Raw genomic sequence first — 19,508 nt, 5'->3', positions numbered from 1 at the left:
TTCAGGAGTCCTTCCTCTCCCCAATTGAATAGACTGGGTGCTGTTCAGTGGACCATGTATAACGTGTCGGTCTATTTATGGACTCTGTTCTGTCCACAACACACTCTCTTTATGACTCTACTTTACAGTAAAGTCTGATTTCTCCAACTGTGTTCTTCTTTTTCAAGATTGTTTTGTTATTCTGGGTCTTTACATTTCCAAATAAATTTTAGAATCAGCTTTTCAATTTATCTATGTGTGTGTGTGTGTATATTTATACATATATGTATGTATAATTATATATATATATATACATTCATATATATTTGTCTATTGACTGGGATTGCTTGAAATCAATATGGAGAAAACTGACATCTTAACAATGCTGTGTCTTCCCATCCATGAACATGCTATAGTTCTTCAATCATTAGGATCTTTAATTTCTACGAGCAATATTCTGGAGTTTTCAGTATGGAGGTATTGCACGTTTAAATTTAAAAAATGTTCCTTAGTGCCTTATGTTTCTTGCTGCTGTTGTAAGTGGGCAGGGGATAATTTGTAGGGAGTTTTTAAAGCTTCATCCAATCCTTTGATTTCTTTCCATCAAGGCTACTTTATGAAGTGACTGCTGTGATATATTACTGTCTTCTTCCGGGTGCTGTAGAAGAATTTGGGGATCATGTTGTTCCACTCATCAGACAGTTGTGTGAACATTTGGGAACCTTCCTCATTCATTTGATTTGTCTCTACAGGGGAGACCATGAGCTGCTGCCTGGCTTTCCAGTTCTCAACCCAGAAGCCCACTCTTAAGCTCAACTTTCAAAGACAGAGGCAGATGAAGGTCCAGTGGGAGGACATTCCAGGAGGAGGGACCTCAGTGTGCAAGGTCTGAGGTCTGACGCTGGTCCCCTCCAGAGTCGGGAGAAAATCCCAGCAGGACCTTTCTATTTAAAGCACCGGGATCCAGCATGTGTTCAGCATACACTTTGTGGCAGGTGCTCTGATAGGATTTTACTCCAAGGATTCTCACTACAACCTTGCAGGTGGGGCTTCTCTCCCACGTTGCACAGAGCAGGAAACTGAGGCAGAGAGGTAGGGGTTGGTCTGTCACTTACTTAGTAAAGAGGCAGAGTGTGGACTCAAACTCAAAATACTTTGGTTCCAAAGTCTGTGTTCTTTGCACTAGTAAGAGGGATTTTAACTCTATGGAATCAGCCCTGACTTTTTCTTTGCCCCACAGGGGCCGTGATCCCTCAAGCCAGGGTTGAATCTCTGCAGTTTCTCACTTGTGGATCTTGATCTCTGAGTACTCACTACCAGCGGCCTCCCATTCCTGTGGGTCCTAAGGCTTCATCCCACAAAAGCTGAAAGATGCATAATGGTGTTCTTCTTCCTCCCCTGAGCAGAGGGCAGCCACATCTGGGGGAGGGTGGGCTGGGAGGCTGTCTGCCTGGGATTCAGTCAGGGGACCCTGAGTAGAGGGAGTGCGGGGAGTCAGAGCAGAACAGCAGAGTAAGGCAGAGAGTGTCTGGGAGAGAAGCGCATGAATTGCCTCATCCATTCATCCCACAGACATTTTTGTTGAGATCTCATCATTCATGCTTTCCTCAAATATTTAATACTTAGTGAGCACCTTATTTGGTATTTGCTAATCTCATGAACTTCCCGCAACAACCCCGTAAGGAAGATACTATTATTGTGTCCATTTTATAGATATGAAAACTGAGGTGAACCAAGTAAGCAGCATGCTCAAAGTCCTTGACGAAGGGGCCAGCCTGGTGGCATAGTGGTTAAGTTCGTGTGCTCCACATTGGTGGCACAGGGTTCGCACTTTTGGATCCCAGGCATAGACCTACGCATGGCATATCAAGCCATGCTGTGGCAGGCGTCCCACATATAAGATAGAGGAAGATGGGCAAGGATGTTAGCCCAGGGCCAATATTCCTCAACAAAACGAGGAGGATTGGCAACAGACGTTAGCTCAGGGCTAATCTTCCTCACTAGAAAAAAAAAAAAGTCCCTGAGGAAAACGAGGATCCAATCCAGTTCCTTCTGACCTCAAAGCCTGAGGCCCCCTCTGTGTGAGGCCCTGAGCTGGGTGCTGGATCTTCTGTGGTGGACACAGCAGACACAGACCCTGAATTCTTGCAGCTTACTCTTTAATTGAGGGAGGCAGCAAAATATGAGTTAAGCAAATAAGTATCTAATTGTGAATTACGATATGATGGACAGGAACTGGGTAAGCGAGAAAGGATTACAGGGCCTTGATGCAAGCATGGCACCTGCGGGAAGCTCACAGTTTGGTGGGAGGACAAGCCAGTCAAAGAAATTATGTCCCTGTGATAGGCAGACTAACAGCCCCTAAAGATGTCCAAGCCCTAACCCCCAGGAACCTGTGACTGTGTTACATTACATGGCAAAAGGAACTTTGCAGATGGAGTTAAGTTAAGGATATTGAGGTGGGGAGATCCTCCTGGATTAAGTGGACAGGCCCAATGTAATCACAAGGGTCTTTACATGTGAAAGAAGGAGGCAGAGAGAGATTTGAAGACACTGTGCTTCTGGCCTTGAAGATGGAGAAGAAGGAGCCATGACCCAAGGAAGGCAGGCGCCCTCTAGAGGCTGAAAAAGGCAAGAAAATGCATTTTCCCCTGGACCCCCCAGAAGGAACGTAGCCCTGCCTGCCAATGCCTTCATTTTAGCCCAGTGAAACCCATTTTGGACTTGTGACCTCCAGAACTGTAAGACAATAAATTTATGTTGTTGGAAGCCACTAAGTTTGTGTTAATTCATTACATAAGGAACAAGAATCTAATACAGACTCACATGGAGGAGGGTGACAGGTGCTGCCTGGAGAGCATCCTTCTTTGCTGCTCCACTTGACAAGAGAACTCTTCACCAGAATTGTTAACATTTTTGCCCCTCCCATTCTCTTGATTATTCAAATTGAGATTCACACACACACACACACAACCACTTCCCGACGCTGCTGTTATCAAGCACACCAGTGGCCTCTGCTGGTGAAATCCAAGTGGCCATCTTTCAGTCCTCACCTCTCTGAACTTTGCCGCATCAGGTGACCTAACTGCACACCTGCCCTAAAGGAAAGCCCCTTTAGACTTAAGTACATCACACATTCCGGGTCCATTAACCTTGCTGGCAGCCCCCTGCTGGTTGCTCCCCATCTCCCTAGCCCCGTAATACTGGAGCAGCCCCGGACTCTTTCCTTCTTCAACTTTGCTTTGTGATCTCATCCACTATATTGGCTTCATCTGATCCATAGGCTGATGACTCCCAAATCCATACCTCCAGCTCCTTCTCCTCTCTGGAAAGACTTTGATCCAAAGATATACTTGAAATACCCATTCCCTTGTCAAAACAAACAGAAAACTCAACATATTCAAACTGAACTTCTTTTTTCCCCCAAATTCCTTCCTCCAATCCTCTCAACCTCAGTGATTGGTGCCTCCCTTCTTCCGGCTGCTCAGTGCAGAAATCTAGGAGTCATCCTTGACCCCTTTCTGTCACTCACACCCCATTCCCAATCTATTAGCAATTCTCAGTAGCCTTAACTTCAGAATTCACCCAGAATCAAATCAGGCCCCATCCTCTTGCCATCCTGGTTCCAGCCAACATTATCTCCTGCCTGGAATGTTTCACCAGCCCCCTTTCTAACTTCCCTGACACAAACAGTCTCTCTGCACACAGCAGCCAGAGGGTCCTGTGAAAATGAAAGTTGGATCATGTCCTTCTTCTGCCCAAAATTCTCCTGATTCCCACAGTGTCCTATATGTGCAGACATGATTTCACATGCTGCCTTCCCCAAAATCATTTCCTGCTTGTTGGCTCTTGCCTCCCTCTGTCTAGTCACACGGACTTCCTCGCTGCTCCTACACTCACTGGTCAACCTCCTGTGTCTGAGTGTTTGCACCTGCTGTTCCCTCTTCCTGGAGGACTCTTGGATCACACAGTCAGATTGCAAACTCTTGAGCCTTCTTCATGCCTTTGTTCAAATGTCACTAACAAAACCACAAGTCAATCTATGGAATGGGAGAGAATATTTGCAAATCATGTATTGCATAAGGGGTTAACATCCAGAATATACAAAGAACTCCTAGAATGCAACAACAGCCACAAAATAACTCTATTAAAAATGAGTAAATAACTTGAATTAAACATTTCTCCAAAGAAAACGTACAAATAGTGAACAAGCGTATGGAAAGACGTTCAACATCACTCATGGTTAGAGAAATGCAAATCAAAACTACAATGAGGTATCGCCTCACACTCATTAGGGTGGCCACTATATAAAACAAAAAATAACAAGTGTTGGTGAAGATGTGGAGAAACTCAAACACTTGTGCACTGTTGATGGAAATGTAAGACAGTGCAGCTACTATGGAAAACACTGTGGAAGTTCCTCAAAATATTAAAAATTGAATTACCATATGATCTAGCAATTCCGCTTATGAGTATTTATTAAAAATATTGAAAGCAGACTCTCGAAGAGATATTTGCACACTCATGTTCATTGCAGTATTATTCACAGTAGCAAGGATGTGAAAGCAGCCCAAATATTCATCAACAGAGGAATGAATAAAGAAAATGTGGTGTATATGTACCATGGAATATTAAACAGTCTTTAAAAAGAAGGAAATCCTGTCACATGCTACAACATGGATGAACCTTGAGGACATTATGCTAAGTGAAATAAACTGGTCACAAAAGACAAATACTGCATGATTCCAGTAATATGGGGTAACTAGAGTAGTCAAACCCATAGAGACAAAAAGCAGAATGGTGGTTGCAGGGACTGGGGTGGTGGGGGAATTGGGAAGTTCTTCAATGAGTACAGAATTTTGGTTTTGTAAGATTAAAAAGTTCTAGAGATCTGTGGCACAACTGTACAGTTAAGAGTGGTTAAGATGGTAAATTTATGTTCTGTGATTTTCACTACAACAAATAAATAAATCCCAAGAGCACTGCACAAGTCCCCCAACACTCCCTCTTCCCTGTACGCTGTCTTTTCCCCAAAGTACACATCTATCTTGCATATTCTACTCACTTATTTGTTTTCTGTTTTTTTTTTTTTTTTTTTTTTTTTACTGGTTTGATTATCCTCCTCTGTCTAGAAAAAAACCTCACTGAGCCAAGATTTTAAATTTTTTTCATAGACGGGTCTCTGGTACCTACAGTGCTTCCCAGTTGGTAGGTGCTCAAAAACATTTCCTGAAGGAATTAATGAATGAAAAGATGCATGTTACCTTGCCCCTCAAAACCTTCCAAAGGCTTCAAGTCACACTCTGAATGCAATAAATAATGAAAAGTGTGTCCATCAGAGCTTGAAGGCTGAATAGGAATGAATGAGTGGAAATGGGGAGGGAAGAACATTAGAGGAGGAACAGCCCATGCAAAGACCCAAAGGCAAGAAAACTTGTTCTGGTTCATGACGATGAAAAGTCCAGGTGGACGGATATGACTGGGAGGTGGGGCAGTGGAGGAAGTGGACTGGAGAGTGGGGCTAGGATCAGGGTGAGGCAAGTGAGCCACTTGCCCAAAATGCAAAATTAAAAGGGGAGCCAAATGCTTCTTTAGTTGAGGTAAATAACATTGTTTTTTTGTTTGCTTGTTTGTTTGTTTTTGAGCTAACATCTGTGCCAGTGTTCCTCTAGTTTGCACGTGGGACGCTGCCACACCATGGCTGACAAGTGGTCTAGGTCCCCGCGCAGGAGCTGAACCTGCAAATCCAAGCCACGGAAGGAGAGCACACTGAACTTAACCACTAAGCCGTGGGAACAGTGCCCTAAAAACATTTTTTTGCAACATTTTTAAAATGAAAATGAATGCAAAAAAAGAAAGAAAGAAAGAAAACACATGGAGAAAAAAAATCAAAAATGTAAATAACCCAGGATTAGTAAGAGTGCCCTTCTGAACCAATTGGAGCCTGAGGCAGAAGAAGAAACGTGTGCCCTAAAGATATACAGGTTTTCACGTATTTTTAGTGCTCGTTTTTTCCAGAATATTGAAATAATTGAAACATGATTGAAAACTTGAAAAGTGTTGTATATTAAAACATTAAGTTGAATGATTATATGTGTACCCAAATCAGAATTTGTTATAATGTTGCTTTCCTGGCTTTCTGGAAGCAAATGCAGAGAGAATATTTTCAAAATCTCCTTCTCTGATGCTCTCATTTTCAAATGAGAATGCTGCCACGTGTGACAGTTTCTGCTGACCAAGTTATGATCTTAAATAATTATTAAGTAACTTCAGTCTGCTAGTTCTTCTATTATTTATATTTTTGATATTTTTCTCACCATGGTTTTTTTTATTAATTTTGATTTTTTTTAAATACTACATTAACATATTATCCTGAATACTGCTATTTTGGGCACCTTTCTACATTTTGTATCTCAGGCAAGTGCCTCACTCTCCTCACCCTAACCCTGGCCCTCCTGGAGAGGTGGGTGCAGAAAGGTCAGAATATGCAGGGCTGTGGGCTGAGGAGTTGGAGCTTTATTCTCTAGGTCAGGAGTCAGCAAACGAATACAGCCTGTGAATCAAATCAGGCCCACTTCCTGTGTTTGTAAATAAAGTTTTATTGGAACATAGCCATGCTCATTCATTTACATATGGTCTATGGCTATTTCATGTTGCAACAACACAGTTGCAACACTGCAACAGAGACTCAATGGACCACAAAGCCAAAAATATTTACTTTGTGGTCCTTGGTAGAAAAAATTTGCCGGCCTCTGCTCTAGATGATGGGGGCAAAGAGATGTTCAAAAGCAGAGGAACTGGACAATGATGGCTTTTAAATGATCGCTCTGTGTAGAGCAAGAGAGATGAGAGGCAGGGAGATGAGGGGTCCAGGAAAGAGATCCTAAAGCCTCAGCAAAGACGTGGGTCAAGATGGAGAGAGGGAGACTGATGCTAGCAGTTCTTAGGAGGAAAAATGGACAAGACGTGGTGAATTTTTGGCTGTAGCAGAAGAAGGGAGGGTAGAGAGAAGGTGACTCATCCCTGCATGGTCTGAAGGAAAGAGGAGGGGCTGTCATGCTGTCAGCAAGATGAGGATCTGACTTGAGGGGAGGAGGAGGAGATGACTAGAGCAGCCTTGTCCTTGCTGAGTGGAGCAATCCAGGGAACGATCCTGGGGGAGGAATCCAGGCAAAATTCCAGATGGGGAGATGCCCAGGTCATTCACCTGAGGAACTTACCTTGTGACAGGGTTTGCACCTTCCATGTCCATGCCTTCAAAGCCCACTGTTGGCCTTGCTGCTTTCTTCCTGCGGGACCTCACTCTGAGTGAAGAGACCAGAGAACCTCTCAGTACGACCAGCTCAGGGTGCAGTGGACAGACTGACCCCTCCTCTGTTCTCTCTCAATGGGCTGGAAGGGTGACTGAGGTGGGAGAGGGCTCCTGTCCCAGAGACCTCAGGGTTGAGAGCACAGGTTCCTCCCTCCCGGACACTGGGGCCAGAGGTTTGTGACAGACTCACCCGGGTGTCAGGGGACCTGCCCTTGATTCAGGATCTGGACCCACCCAGTCCCTCCGGCTCTGGGTTCAGGCATCCGTGGCTGCCTGCCCTCCCACCACAGGGCTCTCCCTCCCTCCCCAGATCCCTGCTCACATGATGATGATGACGCAGAAGGACAGGAAGAGCAGAGTCTTAGCACTTGCTCCCCAGACTGCACCCAGCGCCACTCCTGATAAAGGACACGCTTTTCCTGCAGAGGATTGGATTATTAGCGATTCCCCTCTGAGAACTTGGTCTCTTTTCCTCTCAGTCCCTGTAGGACCCCACACTTCTGTGTTCAGGCCCCTTTGCCAGGTGCAAAAACAGGGAGATGGGTCGGGGGAGGGGCAGGGGTGAGGGTGAGGAGAGTGAGGCATACAAGAGCGGGGTTGCAGCCTGTCTTGATTTAAAACATTGACATTTTGTTCATTGTGGCATTTATTTTGCACTCATTTATATTTGAACAGAGGATTGCATATTATTTCTCTTGATTGCTGAGTTTTTTTTGGCTTCTCCTTAAATTTTGGGCCCTTGGGAAGTGCCTCACTCGCCCAACCCACCTGGCTCTGCAAAGCAGGGACCTTGTGTCCCCAGACACATCTGTCCAGGCCCCAGCCCCTCTCCTCCAAGACCCACCTCCTTCCCTGGCTCCCCCTCCAGCCCTCGCCCCACCCCACAGCCCTGTCCCGGCAGGAAGATGACAGTGACACTCTGAGTCCCGGGGGATTTCCGGGCCTCACAGCCGAGCACAGAGCAGAGCTGAGTTCCCCTCTGAAGCTCAGGGGGCTGCTGGGTGGACTGTGGGGTGGGGTGGGTGCTGTCCTCCTCTTCCAGCCCCTCCCCCATCCACCGGTGCACTCACTCTGCAGAGAGAGGCTCAGGGAGACATGCAGGGAGCCCCGAGGGTGCTGAGCTTGGCAGGTGAATTCACCCTCATGCCCCGACTCCACCTGGGGCAGCTCCAGGACCCCAGGGTTTGAGGGCTGTGAGGGGGTCAGGGTCTGATTCCTGTGGGCCCAGCTCAGCCTGGCAGGGGGGTTGCTGTCGACCACACTGACCAGGATCAGAGACTGACCCTCCAGGACTGAAAGAGATGACCCATTCTTCAGGGTTGTGGGTGCTGGAGAAGAAGAGACGGAGGGTCAGAGAGACAAAGAGATGGAGACAAAGTGGAAGGATGCAGAAGAAGGCTAAACAGGACGGACACACAGACATAAGTTGAAGTGCAAGAAAACACACACTTTCACCCTTCACTGGTGGGAAGGTAAACTTGTCCGCCCTCCATGCAGGACAACTTGGCGTTATCTCGCAAAGTTGCATAGAACATATGAAGCAGCTCTATTTTCTTTTTATGAACTATCCTACAGACACACACAAACACACTTGTGAAAGGAGATACAAGATGGTTCATTGCAGTGTTTCTGTTTCTAACTAGAACTGCTGGAATAAAATAAATGGCTTGATTTTTCCATTAACAGAAGATGCATACAAATCAGAATCCATCCATGGAATACAGCACAGTCACGGAGAAGAATGAGGACAGTCTGTACTACTGACATCAAATGACCCCTAAGATTCTTTGGGTGAACAAAGCAAGGCTCAGAGCAGCCTGTGGACACTGGTCACTTCCCAGTAGGGAACTGGGCATCAGAAGGACAGACTCTGTCTTAACGTTTTGATTTTTGTCCATGAGAATACATTACCTTTCAAAAGTACTTAAATAAGCAATTGTTAGGGAAAATAAAAAGACAAGGCTGAAGGGTCATCAGAAGATGAATGATAAGGAGCCCGAGAGGTGGGGTCTACCTTGTGAATATTTTCTTGTTCTCCTTGTGCAGTTGAGGATGGTAGAGATGTCTGAGGGGAGTGAGGGGCCGATGGGGACAGCTGCTCATTGTGGCCATGGGGGCTGAGAATGGGAGAGACCACCGAGTTCAACCACAAGAGGGTCTCTGGTCACCAGGGTGAGTCCAGGGTAAGGCCGGGACTGGCACTGTCCTGTGCTGGCAGAGGCCCTGCTCCCTCCAGCCCAGGAGGGTTCCTGGGCTGGTTCCTACCTGTGCTGTTTCCTAGGAAGACAGTGACGGTCAAGTTCTGTGGAGAGTCTGGGACAGAAAGACATGGTGGCCGCCCATCAATGGTGAGGGCTGGGTGGACATGGGTCCTTGTCCCCAGGAGCTGCATAAACGGGGGAAAGGTGGAGTTGGGCATCCTCCTGATGCCCCTCAGCCTGGAATCTAGGACCTCACACTGGTGTCTGAGGCCCTGACACCTCCACACCCGAGGCCCTCAGGACACCAATAGGGTACCAGCAGTTTTGGCCCAGCACTCACAGGACACGTTGAGGTGGATGGTCCTTTCCACAGTCACACCAGCCGCAGGGAACTTCACCTGACAAGTGAGGTTGGTACTGTGGTCCTGGGGCCGTGGGGTGAGGGTGAGCACAGAGGAGAGGTGGTTCCTGGGGCCCAGGGAGGTGAGGGCAGCTGACGTCCAGGAGAAGATGGGCGGTGTGCCCCACTCGCAGGCCCAGGACACAGAGCAGGTCAAGTTCCTGGGGTGGCCAGACTCCAGGGTCCCCAGGATGAGGATGAGGGGTGTGTGGGTCAGGGCTGGTGAGGAGATGGAGACACATGGGGATCAGGAGGTAGAGTCTGAGTTGCCACTATGAGAGAAGCCTCAGACTTTGGTCCAGATCCTCTCTCTAAACTCCAATATGCTGTACCCTCAATACCTCCCTGAAGTGGGGTCTTATCCCAGGCCTGCCCTGGAACCCCCATGTCCTTCCCCTGTGGCCTCTCCTGGAGTCCACTCCTTACCCAACACATGCACAAAGAGACGGTTAAATTTGTAATCAAATTTTGTATTTCCTCTCTCCACCCGAAAAAAGTATCTTCCACTGTCCCTCCTCTTGGCATCTCTGATGTCCAGGGAGCAGTTGTAGGTCCGAGGGTGTCCAAAGAGGTGAAATCGGGCCTGGGTCTCCTCCCGCACTTTTTGATCAGGGTTGTTTGTGGCCACTGGAAGATCTCGGTCTGTACTGGCTCCTTCCTGGAACCAGTAGCCATGAGCTGGAGTAGACACATTCCAGCCATCCCGGGGGTAGGAGAAGGAGCAGGGCACCCGCACACACAGACCCTCCTGCACCGTCACCAACCCCTGCACTTGCAGTTTGTAATCCTTGTAATTTTTCCTGGGCCTCCCCTGGCCCTCGGCCCTCTCCCTCCACCAGAGAAGGGTGAGCAGCTGAAGCAGAAGGGTGTCTGAGGTTGACAGTCTCAGGTTCCTCCAGGGACAGTCCGTTTCTCGGGGTTCTGTCTCAGGAACTAAGAGTTTCAGATTTAGAGGAGGCTCCAACAAGAAGATGTGGGTGAGGTCAGAACAGTGACCCTGCTCAGAGGAGGAATTTCACCCCCAGACACTGTTGGGACCAGGACAGCCTTTGGAGTCAACCATCCACCTCCCATGTCCACTCCTGAGGAGCCTTGTCCAGGGAGGGTGAGAACCTCACCCAAATTCACACCCTATTCGGGGCCTGAACCCCATCTCCTGCCTCCCTATGGATGCACTTCCCCTTGGAAGGTCATTTTCTGCAAAGTGAAATACGTCTCTTCTGGTCAAACCTACTGACTCACAGGCTGTAGATACCTGTGGTGGTTGGTCCAGCCAGAGTTGCAACTCAGGTACCCAGATGATGAGGAAGGCCGACTGTCCTCACTCCCTCAGCACCCACATGGTGGGCATCCCCTCTATGTTCTCGAGGTCACACACCAGCCATGGACACTGTCCTGAGAGTCATTGTCCAGTGGGGTGACAACAGGTGTCCTGGCACCAGGACCTCCCTGTAATGGGAAGACATGGAGACATGTACAGGAGACACAGAGTGAGTGACATTAGGCTGGGGGTCATCCACCCTCAGGGATGGTGAGGATTTCATGAGAGAAGAGACATGCACCTGAGTTCACTGAAGGTTATTTTAACTTTGTGGTAGGGGCTGGGAGGAAGTGGTGGGATCCTGGGAAGTGGTGCTTCCTCAGACCCATGTGGGTTTTCTTGAAATGTTTTTTAAGGGAAGCATAAGACACATACAGAGAAGTTACCCCAAAAGAACAACTGAGTGATTTTTCACAAAATGAAGACCCCCCAAGAGCAGAACATTGGGAGCACCCAGGATCTCCCCCTCATCCCCTCCCTATCCCGACACCCCATTTCACCCCAGGAACCCCAGGCCCACTGTAATGCCAATTGTTTCCCTGCTTTTCTCTGTAGTTTTATCATCAAGCATTCTGCCTTTAATACTATGGCTTCACACATGTTATTTTAAGACTTTGTATACATAGAAAAAATTACAATCTGTTTTCCTCTATTCAATTTCATGAATCTGCCCATCCCATATTTTTCCCTTCTCAGAACTGTTACACAAAACGTGGAGGAGAGTCAGTGCAATGATCATGGAGAAGGAAGGTGCGGGGTTGGAGCCTGCATGGACACTCCCACACCATCATCAGTTCCTGCATTGTTAGCTGGAATCTCAGCCTGCAGCCCCATCCCCATCCTGGGCCCCCTTGTTCTGGCCACTCGCTCTCTCCCTGCAGGGCCAGTTACAGCATCTGTTGTGACAAGGGATTGGCCATGCCCATTCTGTTTCCTGTGGTCCCCAATTTGCAAAGAAAAGCAGAAGAATGGGAAGGGGAGTCTTGAGGAAGCCACAGAGAATGTAACTCTGCGAAAGAGGAACTTAAGATCCACAGGTCATCAGAGCCGTGGGGCCTTCTAGTCCCACTTCTCCAATTTGAAGAAGAAGACACTCAGGGCCAGAGTGGACAAGTGAATTGGCCAAATCACATAGGGGCTCTGTCTTATGCACCATTGTCTGCACCAGGACCCACTTCATCAATCTTTGTCTGCCCAAGTTTCACTAGATGAGAGACGGGAAGTTTATGTCAACATGAGAGGGAAGAATTCTCAACTGTTCCCATGAGATGAGAGGGGAAATTTCATTCATTTAGTTATTCATTCATTCACCAACCATGTACACTGTGAATTCAGTTTTTCAGTAAAGGGGTGAATGTGACAGATCTAGCCCCTGCGTTTAAAGAGGCCAATACCTGGTTGTGAGACACACAGGTTACCTGACAATTCCAGAACCATAGTGTAGAAGGCTAAGAGAGGGGAGCACAGGCTGGGGAGGGAGAGGCTCTTGCTCTTCTAGACTGAAAGGTGAGTCTCAGGGTGGAATGGGCCAAGTAGACGCAGAGTGGACTCTCAGGCAGTTACAAGGGATGTGAATTCCACAGGTGATCCTGGTACCCTGGAAATTCCTAGACTCTCAAGTATCATATTCTCAATCTCACTCACTCCACCATTGTGGAGATCCTCTGCCAGCCACCAAGTCATGTGCTCTGTTTTTGACCAGCCACACCTCTGCCCCAGAAGGGATCAGGTCACCGTGCATAGAGGATGCTCCCTCTTCCCAGGACTTACCTGGCTCTTGGGGATTCCTAGGAAAGGTCTGTGGTGCTGTCTGTAGTGTTGATTCAGAGGTGAGTGCTGACTTCGGAGATATCTGCAGCTCTGTGGAGGGGCCTGATCACACAGCACAAGGACCTTGTGTCTGGAGTCAGGAGTGTCAAGATGTCAGATGTTCTGGGCAGGGCTCAGGTCTACCTGGGGGGAGGAACTCAGGGGAGGAAAACACCTCTGTTTCTCCTCTATGTCTACCCTCAGGAATGTCTTATGGACAATACGAGACTGTTGTCACAGGTCCAAGGGCAGGATAGGTGAAGGCTTTGTGCTGTCCATTTACATATCTGTTCCCATTTCATTTTCCCAACATCCCTGACAAAGAGGGGTGATCCCTCCTCAAATGGAGGAGGCAGATGGCACTCAGACAGGTGAGCAGCTGTAGGGACAAGTTTCCAAAGACAACACCAAACAATTCCTCCCCTCCTTTATGCAAACATGGCACTCATCTCATTGCAAGATGGTGTTTGCCATTATTATCTCCTCCTCTTGAACGTGGATTGGGTTCATGACTGTTTGACCAAAAGAACGTGGAGGACAAGATGTACTGTGACTCATATAGCTCTGATATTAAGAAGGCTTGGCAGTTTCCACTCCTGCCTCATGGATTCCTGGACATCTGTGTAAGGAATCCGGGGGACTCTGATGGAGAGAGATGCTACATAGAGAGCCCTGAGGGGTCAGACGTCCAGCCCCAGTCACCACCACCATTCCAATGCACTTGTCTGAAAGAGCCCAAAGCAAAACTAGGAGTGAAACAGTCTAAGTTCTCCCTCTTGATTCCTGCTTCTTGAGAAGAAGTAACTCTTCAGAGTCAGGAAATTTTCAGTGCCACACTACAAACTTCTAATTATTTTCACTCGAGCCCACGTACATGTGTATGGTGTGATGTTTTACTCATTTCCTGGTTTGGATTTTGCTGGTGAAATTTTAGTTCATTTTATTGAAATGTCCTGTGCTCATTCAACACCTAATGGGACTTGGTACTTGTAGTATCAGCATTAGTTGCCAGCAGGAGCTTGCATTTTCAAGGGATAAGGAACCAGCATGCAATGAATACACAGCTCATACAAGGACCTGTACACAGTGCTTTTTTTTTTTTTAATTTTTTTTCTTTCTGTATTTTTTTCCCCCAAAGCCCCAGTAGATAGTTGTCTGTCATAGCTGCACATCCTTCTAGTTGCTGTATGTGGTACGCGGCCTCAGCATGGCCGGAGAAGCGGTGCGTCGGTGCCCGCCCGGGGTTCCGAACCCGGGCCGCCAGTAGCAGAGCGCGCGCACTTAACCGCTAAGCCACGGGCCGGCCCCACAGTGCTTTATGTGTGTCTCAACATCTTTGTGAGATGCGGTTTCTTACTTACCCACTTTACAGAGCAGGAAACTAAGGCACAGAAGAGTGATACAATTTCCAATTGTCATTCCCTTAGTAAGTGGAGAAACCAAGGTTGAATTCATGTTTATCCTATTTTAAATGCCCTATATTTTCCCGAGGGCAAATAATTCGCGTGAAATAGTTTATAATCCATTGACTAGAGAGACATTTACTGTTCAAGAGTCAGTGTTTGGAGTCTCCCTTTCCCAGAGAAACTCTGGGTTCCAAGACCTATCTGTCTTTTATCCTCTGAATACTTTGTGCTGATTCTCCTGTCCCTTGGCCCCCAAGCCTTCATCTTGTGATATCTGAGGGAATTTCAGTGGAGCTCTTGAGTTCATTACGGTTTGATCTGGAAGGTTTGTGGGCAGAAATTTGACTATGGGGGTGTGAGGACATCCCATGTATGACATCATCCTTCTCATCATGTGAACTTGGGAATCCAGCTCTCTTATGGGGTGGCTGAGACCCTGCTCCCAACTAGTCATAGAGAAAAAATATTCTTTCTTACCTGGACTATGTTCTTGAAAGACAATGATGTCCATGGGAATGAAATATCTGGAATGAAATGTAGTAGTTCCTTCTTCGATGGTGAAGGGTGGAATGAGTGTTGGTCCTCCCCCCTTCTAGAGACACAGAAACAGCATAGAAGATGGAATCGAGAATCCTTCTTTCCCCCTCCTCAGTCTGGTCCTCAGGAACCAGGCTTTGAGTATCCCAAGCCCTGAACTCTCTTTGGATTCCCTACTGCACTCAGGGTGCTGGGAGTCCTGGCCCTACACTCATAGGAGACATTGAGCTGGATGGTTTCTATGGTCACACAAACTCCAGGAGACATCATACATCAGGGTAGTTGATACCAATTCCCAGGACTGTGGGGTGATGACCTAAAAAGGAGGTGTGTGTACAGATCCTTTGTTTACTGGGATATACTGAACACATCCCTCCACCGAGCCTTATCTTGAACCAATTTGTCTGGGATGCAGTGAAGGTGGCTCAGCACACAACAGGATACCTGTCCTCCCAAGAATGATTGTAGACCTGGTGAGCTGCAGGCAATGGGATGGTGCTGTCCATGGTGCCGAACTATGGCTTGGATCTGAGCTCCCAAGTCTCCTGGTCTGAGAGGGGTCTGACCCCTCAAGTGAGGGAGCCAAGACTCAGGCTAGCAAGGCAGCCATATAACCTGGAGCAGTGAGAAATTATGGCCTGCCTACGAGAAAAGGATTTGGGGATAAGAAGACCCTCTCATCAGTGGGCTGAGGTTCTCTTATGCTTCTCTCTGCTTCCTAGTTCACACCTAAGGACACTTCTACAAGTCTGGATTCCCTAATTGCCTAAGGGAACTAACGACTATAAGTCGTTCCAGACTTATAGTCTATAGAGTGAGACTATAAGAAAGACCATTGGGCCTAAGATTGAACAGACCAAGGGGGACCTGAAGAGAAAGATTCCAGGATAGTATTGGGCTTTATGTGGGGAAGTTGAGAAATGCAGTAACAGGAACTCAAGGGGGAAGGGCCATCAGTTTCAAAAGTAATTATTATAATAGAAGTATTCATTACCGTTATTTACTGACTGCCAACCGTGGTGTTCTAGTGGTTAAGATTCAGTGCTCTCACTCCCACAGCCCAGGTTTGTTTCCCTGTCAGGGAACTACACCACCTGTCTGTTTGTTGTCATATTGTGGCAGCTGAATGTTGCTTTGATGTTGAAAGCTTTGCCACCAGTATTTCAAATACCAATAGGGTCATCCATAGTGGACAGTTTTCAGTGGAAATTCCAGACTAACACTGAATAGGAAGAAGGAACTGGCCATCCACATAGGAAAAAAATGGCCACGAAAACCTTATGAACAGCAGCATAGCTTTGTCCGATATAGTAGCAGAGAATAAGAGGATGGCACAAAAGAGACCAGGCAGGGCTCTGCTTTGCTGTACACAGGGTCACTAGAAGTCAGAATCAACTTGATGGCACTAATAACAAATTTACTATTACATTTAAGGACAATTTTAAAATATCTTAATAGAACATTTAGATCTAGATCTTGAGGAAACCAGCTGATTTTCGCTCATTATTGAATCTTGCTTGAACATCTACTCTGTGCTAAGCACCATCTCACATGTGAGGTTATGTGTTTCCCACGGTACAATCTATAACATCATCAACACCAGGTCCCGCTCTCAGAGGCAACAACATCTGATGATCATCTTGGTATACTGCCTTCTTTTTTTTTTCCAGGACATTTGTTTTTTCTCTCATTTTGATACCATAGGAGGTATGATTTTATGTCACTCTATTTTATTTATTTTTCTTGGTAACTTTTAGTCTTCCAAATTTCATTCTCACTGATTTCATTATGAGGAGATGTGCTATATTTACTAAATTTATCAAATGAGGTTGGGCATTCATTTTGTTTCCACTTTAAGTGAAAGTTCTATAACTTCACCACCTTTGGAGATGGTCAGTTTTTCCAGTTCTTTCTCATTTGGCAACTGGAATAAACTTTCTAGAACAAAGATCAACAGAGGTCACACTCCTGATTAGAACCTTCAGTGGATCACTCACTCATCTTCTCTACAACAGCATTGTTCATCCAGTTTCCCATCTGAACATCCTAAACTGAGGAAGCTCACACAAGAATTCCACACTCTGGAGTCCAGATCCTTTGAGGCACATGGAGGAGTTGAGGGAAGTAACCAAAGTCTGCCTGCTGTTAGAAGGAAGAAAGTGCAACAGATTTATGATAAAAAAATTAAGACTTATTTGCCCACAGGGTCACTTCCTTTCCAGTCATCTCCTTTTCAACTTCCTCAAACAAAGCCTGAAGTGAGAACACAGAGTTGTGAAATGTCAGTATTAGAGTTTCTCTATTCACTACACCCTCCTGGTTTTCTGATGGGAAACAGTCAAATGGCTCAGGCTTTTATGGTAATATGTTGATCACAAACAACAGAATCCTTAGTCTATCCTGGCAAAGGAGAATTTTATGAGACGACTCTGAGGTCTTCACATCATTAAAGAAGAGCAAAACCACCTGTTGGGAAAGATAATCCTCCTGCGTCCCTCGTACACCTAGACGTCTTGCAGGGTCTGCCCAAAAGGGGATGCTCTGACTGTTCCTTACCTGGCCAAGCTCTCAGGGCTGTGTTTGCAGGAAGCAGCCTTGAGGGATGAGACCATGTCTCCCTCCAGGACAAAGAGCAAGCTCGTTTACTGCTTGCTCTGAAAGTGGTAGATTCTGAATTTTCTTGTCTTTGCCTCCAGGGGACTATCAACCTGACTCAGAGCTTTCTCTGGGACTTAAATTAACAGTAAAATTTTCTGAACTGCTCTGGGAGTCAAAACAGACCCAATGCTTGTCCCCATCGACTCATGATCTAGTAAGATAGGAAGCATTGAAGATGCCATTATAGACAACATCAGGACAGTTATGAAAATGCTGGCGTCAGAAAAAAAAGTCCTGGGTTGGAGACAGAGAGTTTGCAATTAACAGCATCATTTCCTTTTTTATTTCTAAAATACTTATTGGGAGCTTATTACGTGTCAAGTATTGTTCTTGGTGAACAAAAGCGACAAATATTCCTTCTCCCAGTATCACAGATCAGGCATACACTTGCTCTTGGGGATGTGCCGTGAGGAAACATTGTCCAGGCAGGGCCTCAGAGTTGGGCACAGACAGATGAAGACGAGAGGGCAATACTAGGAGGTCTGTTTCTCTCTTCTCCAGGACAAGGCTGGGGATGGAGGGAGGAGGAAAGAAAAGAAGAAAATAAATGAAAAAAGGAAATGAAAAAGGAGAGAGGGAGGGAGGAAGAAGGAGGAGAGAGAGAGAGAGAGAGAGAGAATCCTCTTTGCCTGAATCTATGGAAATATGGATGGCCAGGCTAGCAGCTGTGGTCATCACTGCTCCTAAGAACTGCTTGACTATCTGAATGTTCACTAATCAGTTAGAACAGTGCCTGGACACAAGGCAAACTCCAAGAGCATACTGATCCAGACCCCTTGTGCTACTGGGGTCATCTATCTTGATGTTTCTGGCTCCTTCACTTGCTGGCCTGTGTGGCTTTGAGCCTCCTCTGTGACATGGGAACAGGGATGACCCTCTCAAGAGTCACTCTGAGGATAGAATGAGAGAGGACATGTGAGGAATTGATGCCCAGCAGGTGCTGAATGAATGTGTTGGTCACCTAGGGCTGCTGTGACAAATTACACAAACTGGGCGGCTTAAAACAGCAGAAATTTATTCTCTTACCGTGGTGGAGCTGGAAGACCAAAATCAAGGCTTCAGCAGGGCCATGCTCCTCAGAAGTCTCTAGGGAAGAATCCTGCCTTGCCTCTTCTAGCTTCTGGTGGTTGCCAGCAATTCTTGGCATTCCTTGCCTTGTGGCCTCATAATTCCAGTCTCTGCCTCCATTGTCACATGGTCTTCTTCCTTGAGTGTGTCTGTGTCCAAATATCCCTCTTTGTATAAACACATCAGTCACCAAATTTAGGGCCCCTCATCCAGTTTGATGTCATAGTAACTTGATTACATCTGCAGTGACCCTATCTCCAAATAAAATTACATTCTCAGGTACCAGGGGTGAGAACTTGAATGTATCTTTTGGGGGGACACAATTCAACCCACAACAACAGGCATTCATTATCAGAGTTATCGGACCCCTTGATCCATCTCCAGTCCCTACCTTCCTCCTGAGCTCCAGACCATCCATCTCTCTAGCTGCCGGCTGGATGCTGGTCTCCATGGGGAGTCCCAGAGACCTTCGAGCTCCCAACATGTGACTCTTACCTCATTGTCTCCATCTCGGGCCTGCCCCCCAACACTTGAGAGAAATGAAAACATTCCTGGACACAGTATTGAACAAATATGTTCACAGCAGCTTCATTCATAATCGTCAAAAACTGGAAACAAACCAAATGTGCATCAACAGAAAAGTGGGTAAACAAAGTGTGATACACTGGAAACCTTCTCAACAATAAAGGAACAAAACACCGATGTGCACAACATGGATGAATCTCAAAAAACACAATACTGAGAAAAAAAGCCACATGTGTACACATTGCATGAATCAAATTATGTAAACCAATTATAATATTTATAAGTTCGTTTT

General features: G+C 46.6%; 1 protein-coding gene across 1 annotated transcript; it reads right to left on the bottom strand.

The window, feature by feature from the left end:
- Nucleotides 1-1,010: 1,010 nt before the first annotated feature.
- Nucleotides 1,011-15,471, bottom strand: LOC131397661 (sialic acid-binding Ig-like lectin 9). The gene is given in 9 exon segments (XM_058530742.1): nt 1,011-1,450; nt 7,187-7,283; nt 7,614-7,710; nt 8,362-8,619; nt 9,557-9,604; nt 9,833-10,111; nt 10,319-10,813; nt 11,271-11,341; nt 15,410-15,471. Coding segments are annotated over 9 exon segments (1,596 nt in total). The 3' UTR covers nt 1,011-1,261.
- Between the last annotated feature and the right edge of the window lie 4,037 nt (nt 15,472-19,508).

The sequence above is a fragment of the Diceros bicornis genome, chromosome 34, assembly GCF_020826845.1.
Source record: "Diceros bicornis minor isolate mBicDic1 chromosome 34, mDicBic1.mat.cur, whole genome shotgun sequence".
NCBI lineage: Eukaryota > Metazoa > Chordata > Mammalia > Perissodactyla > Rhinocerotidae > Diceros > Diceros bicornis.
Note: the sequence above shows the minus strand (reverse complement) of the source record. Positions and strands in the feature narration are given on the sequence as shown.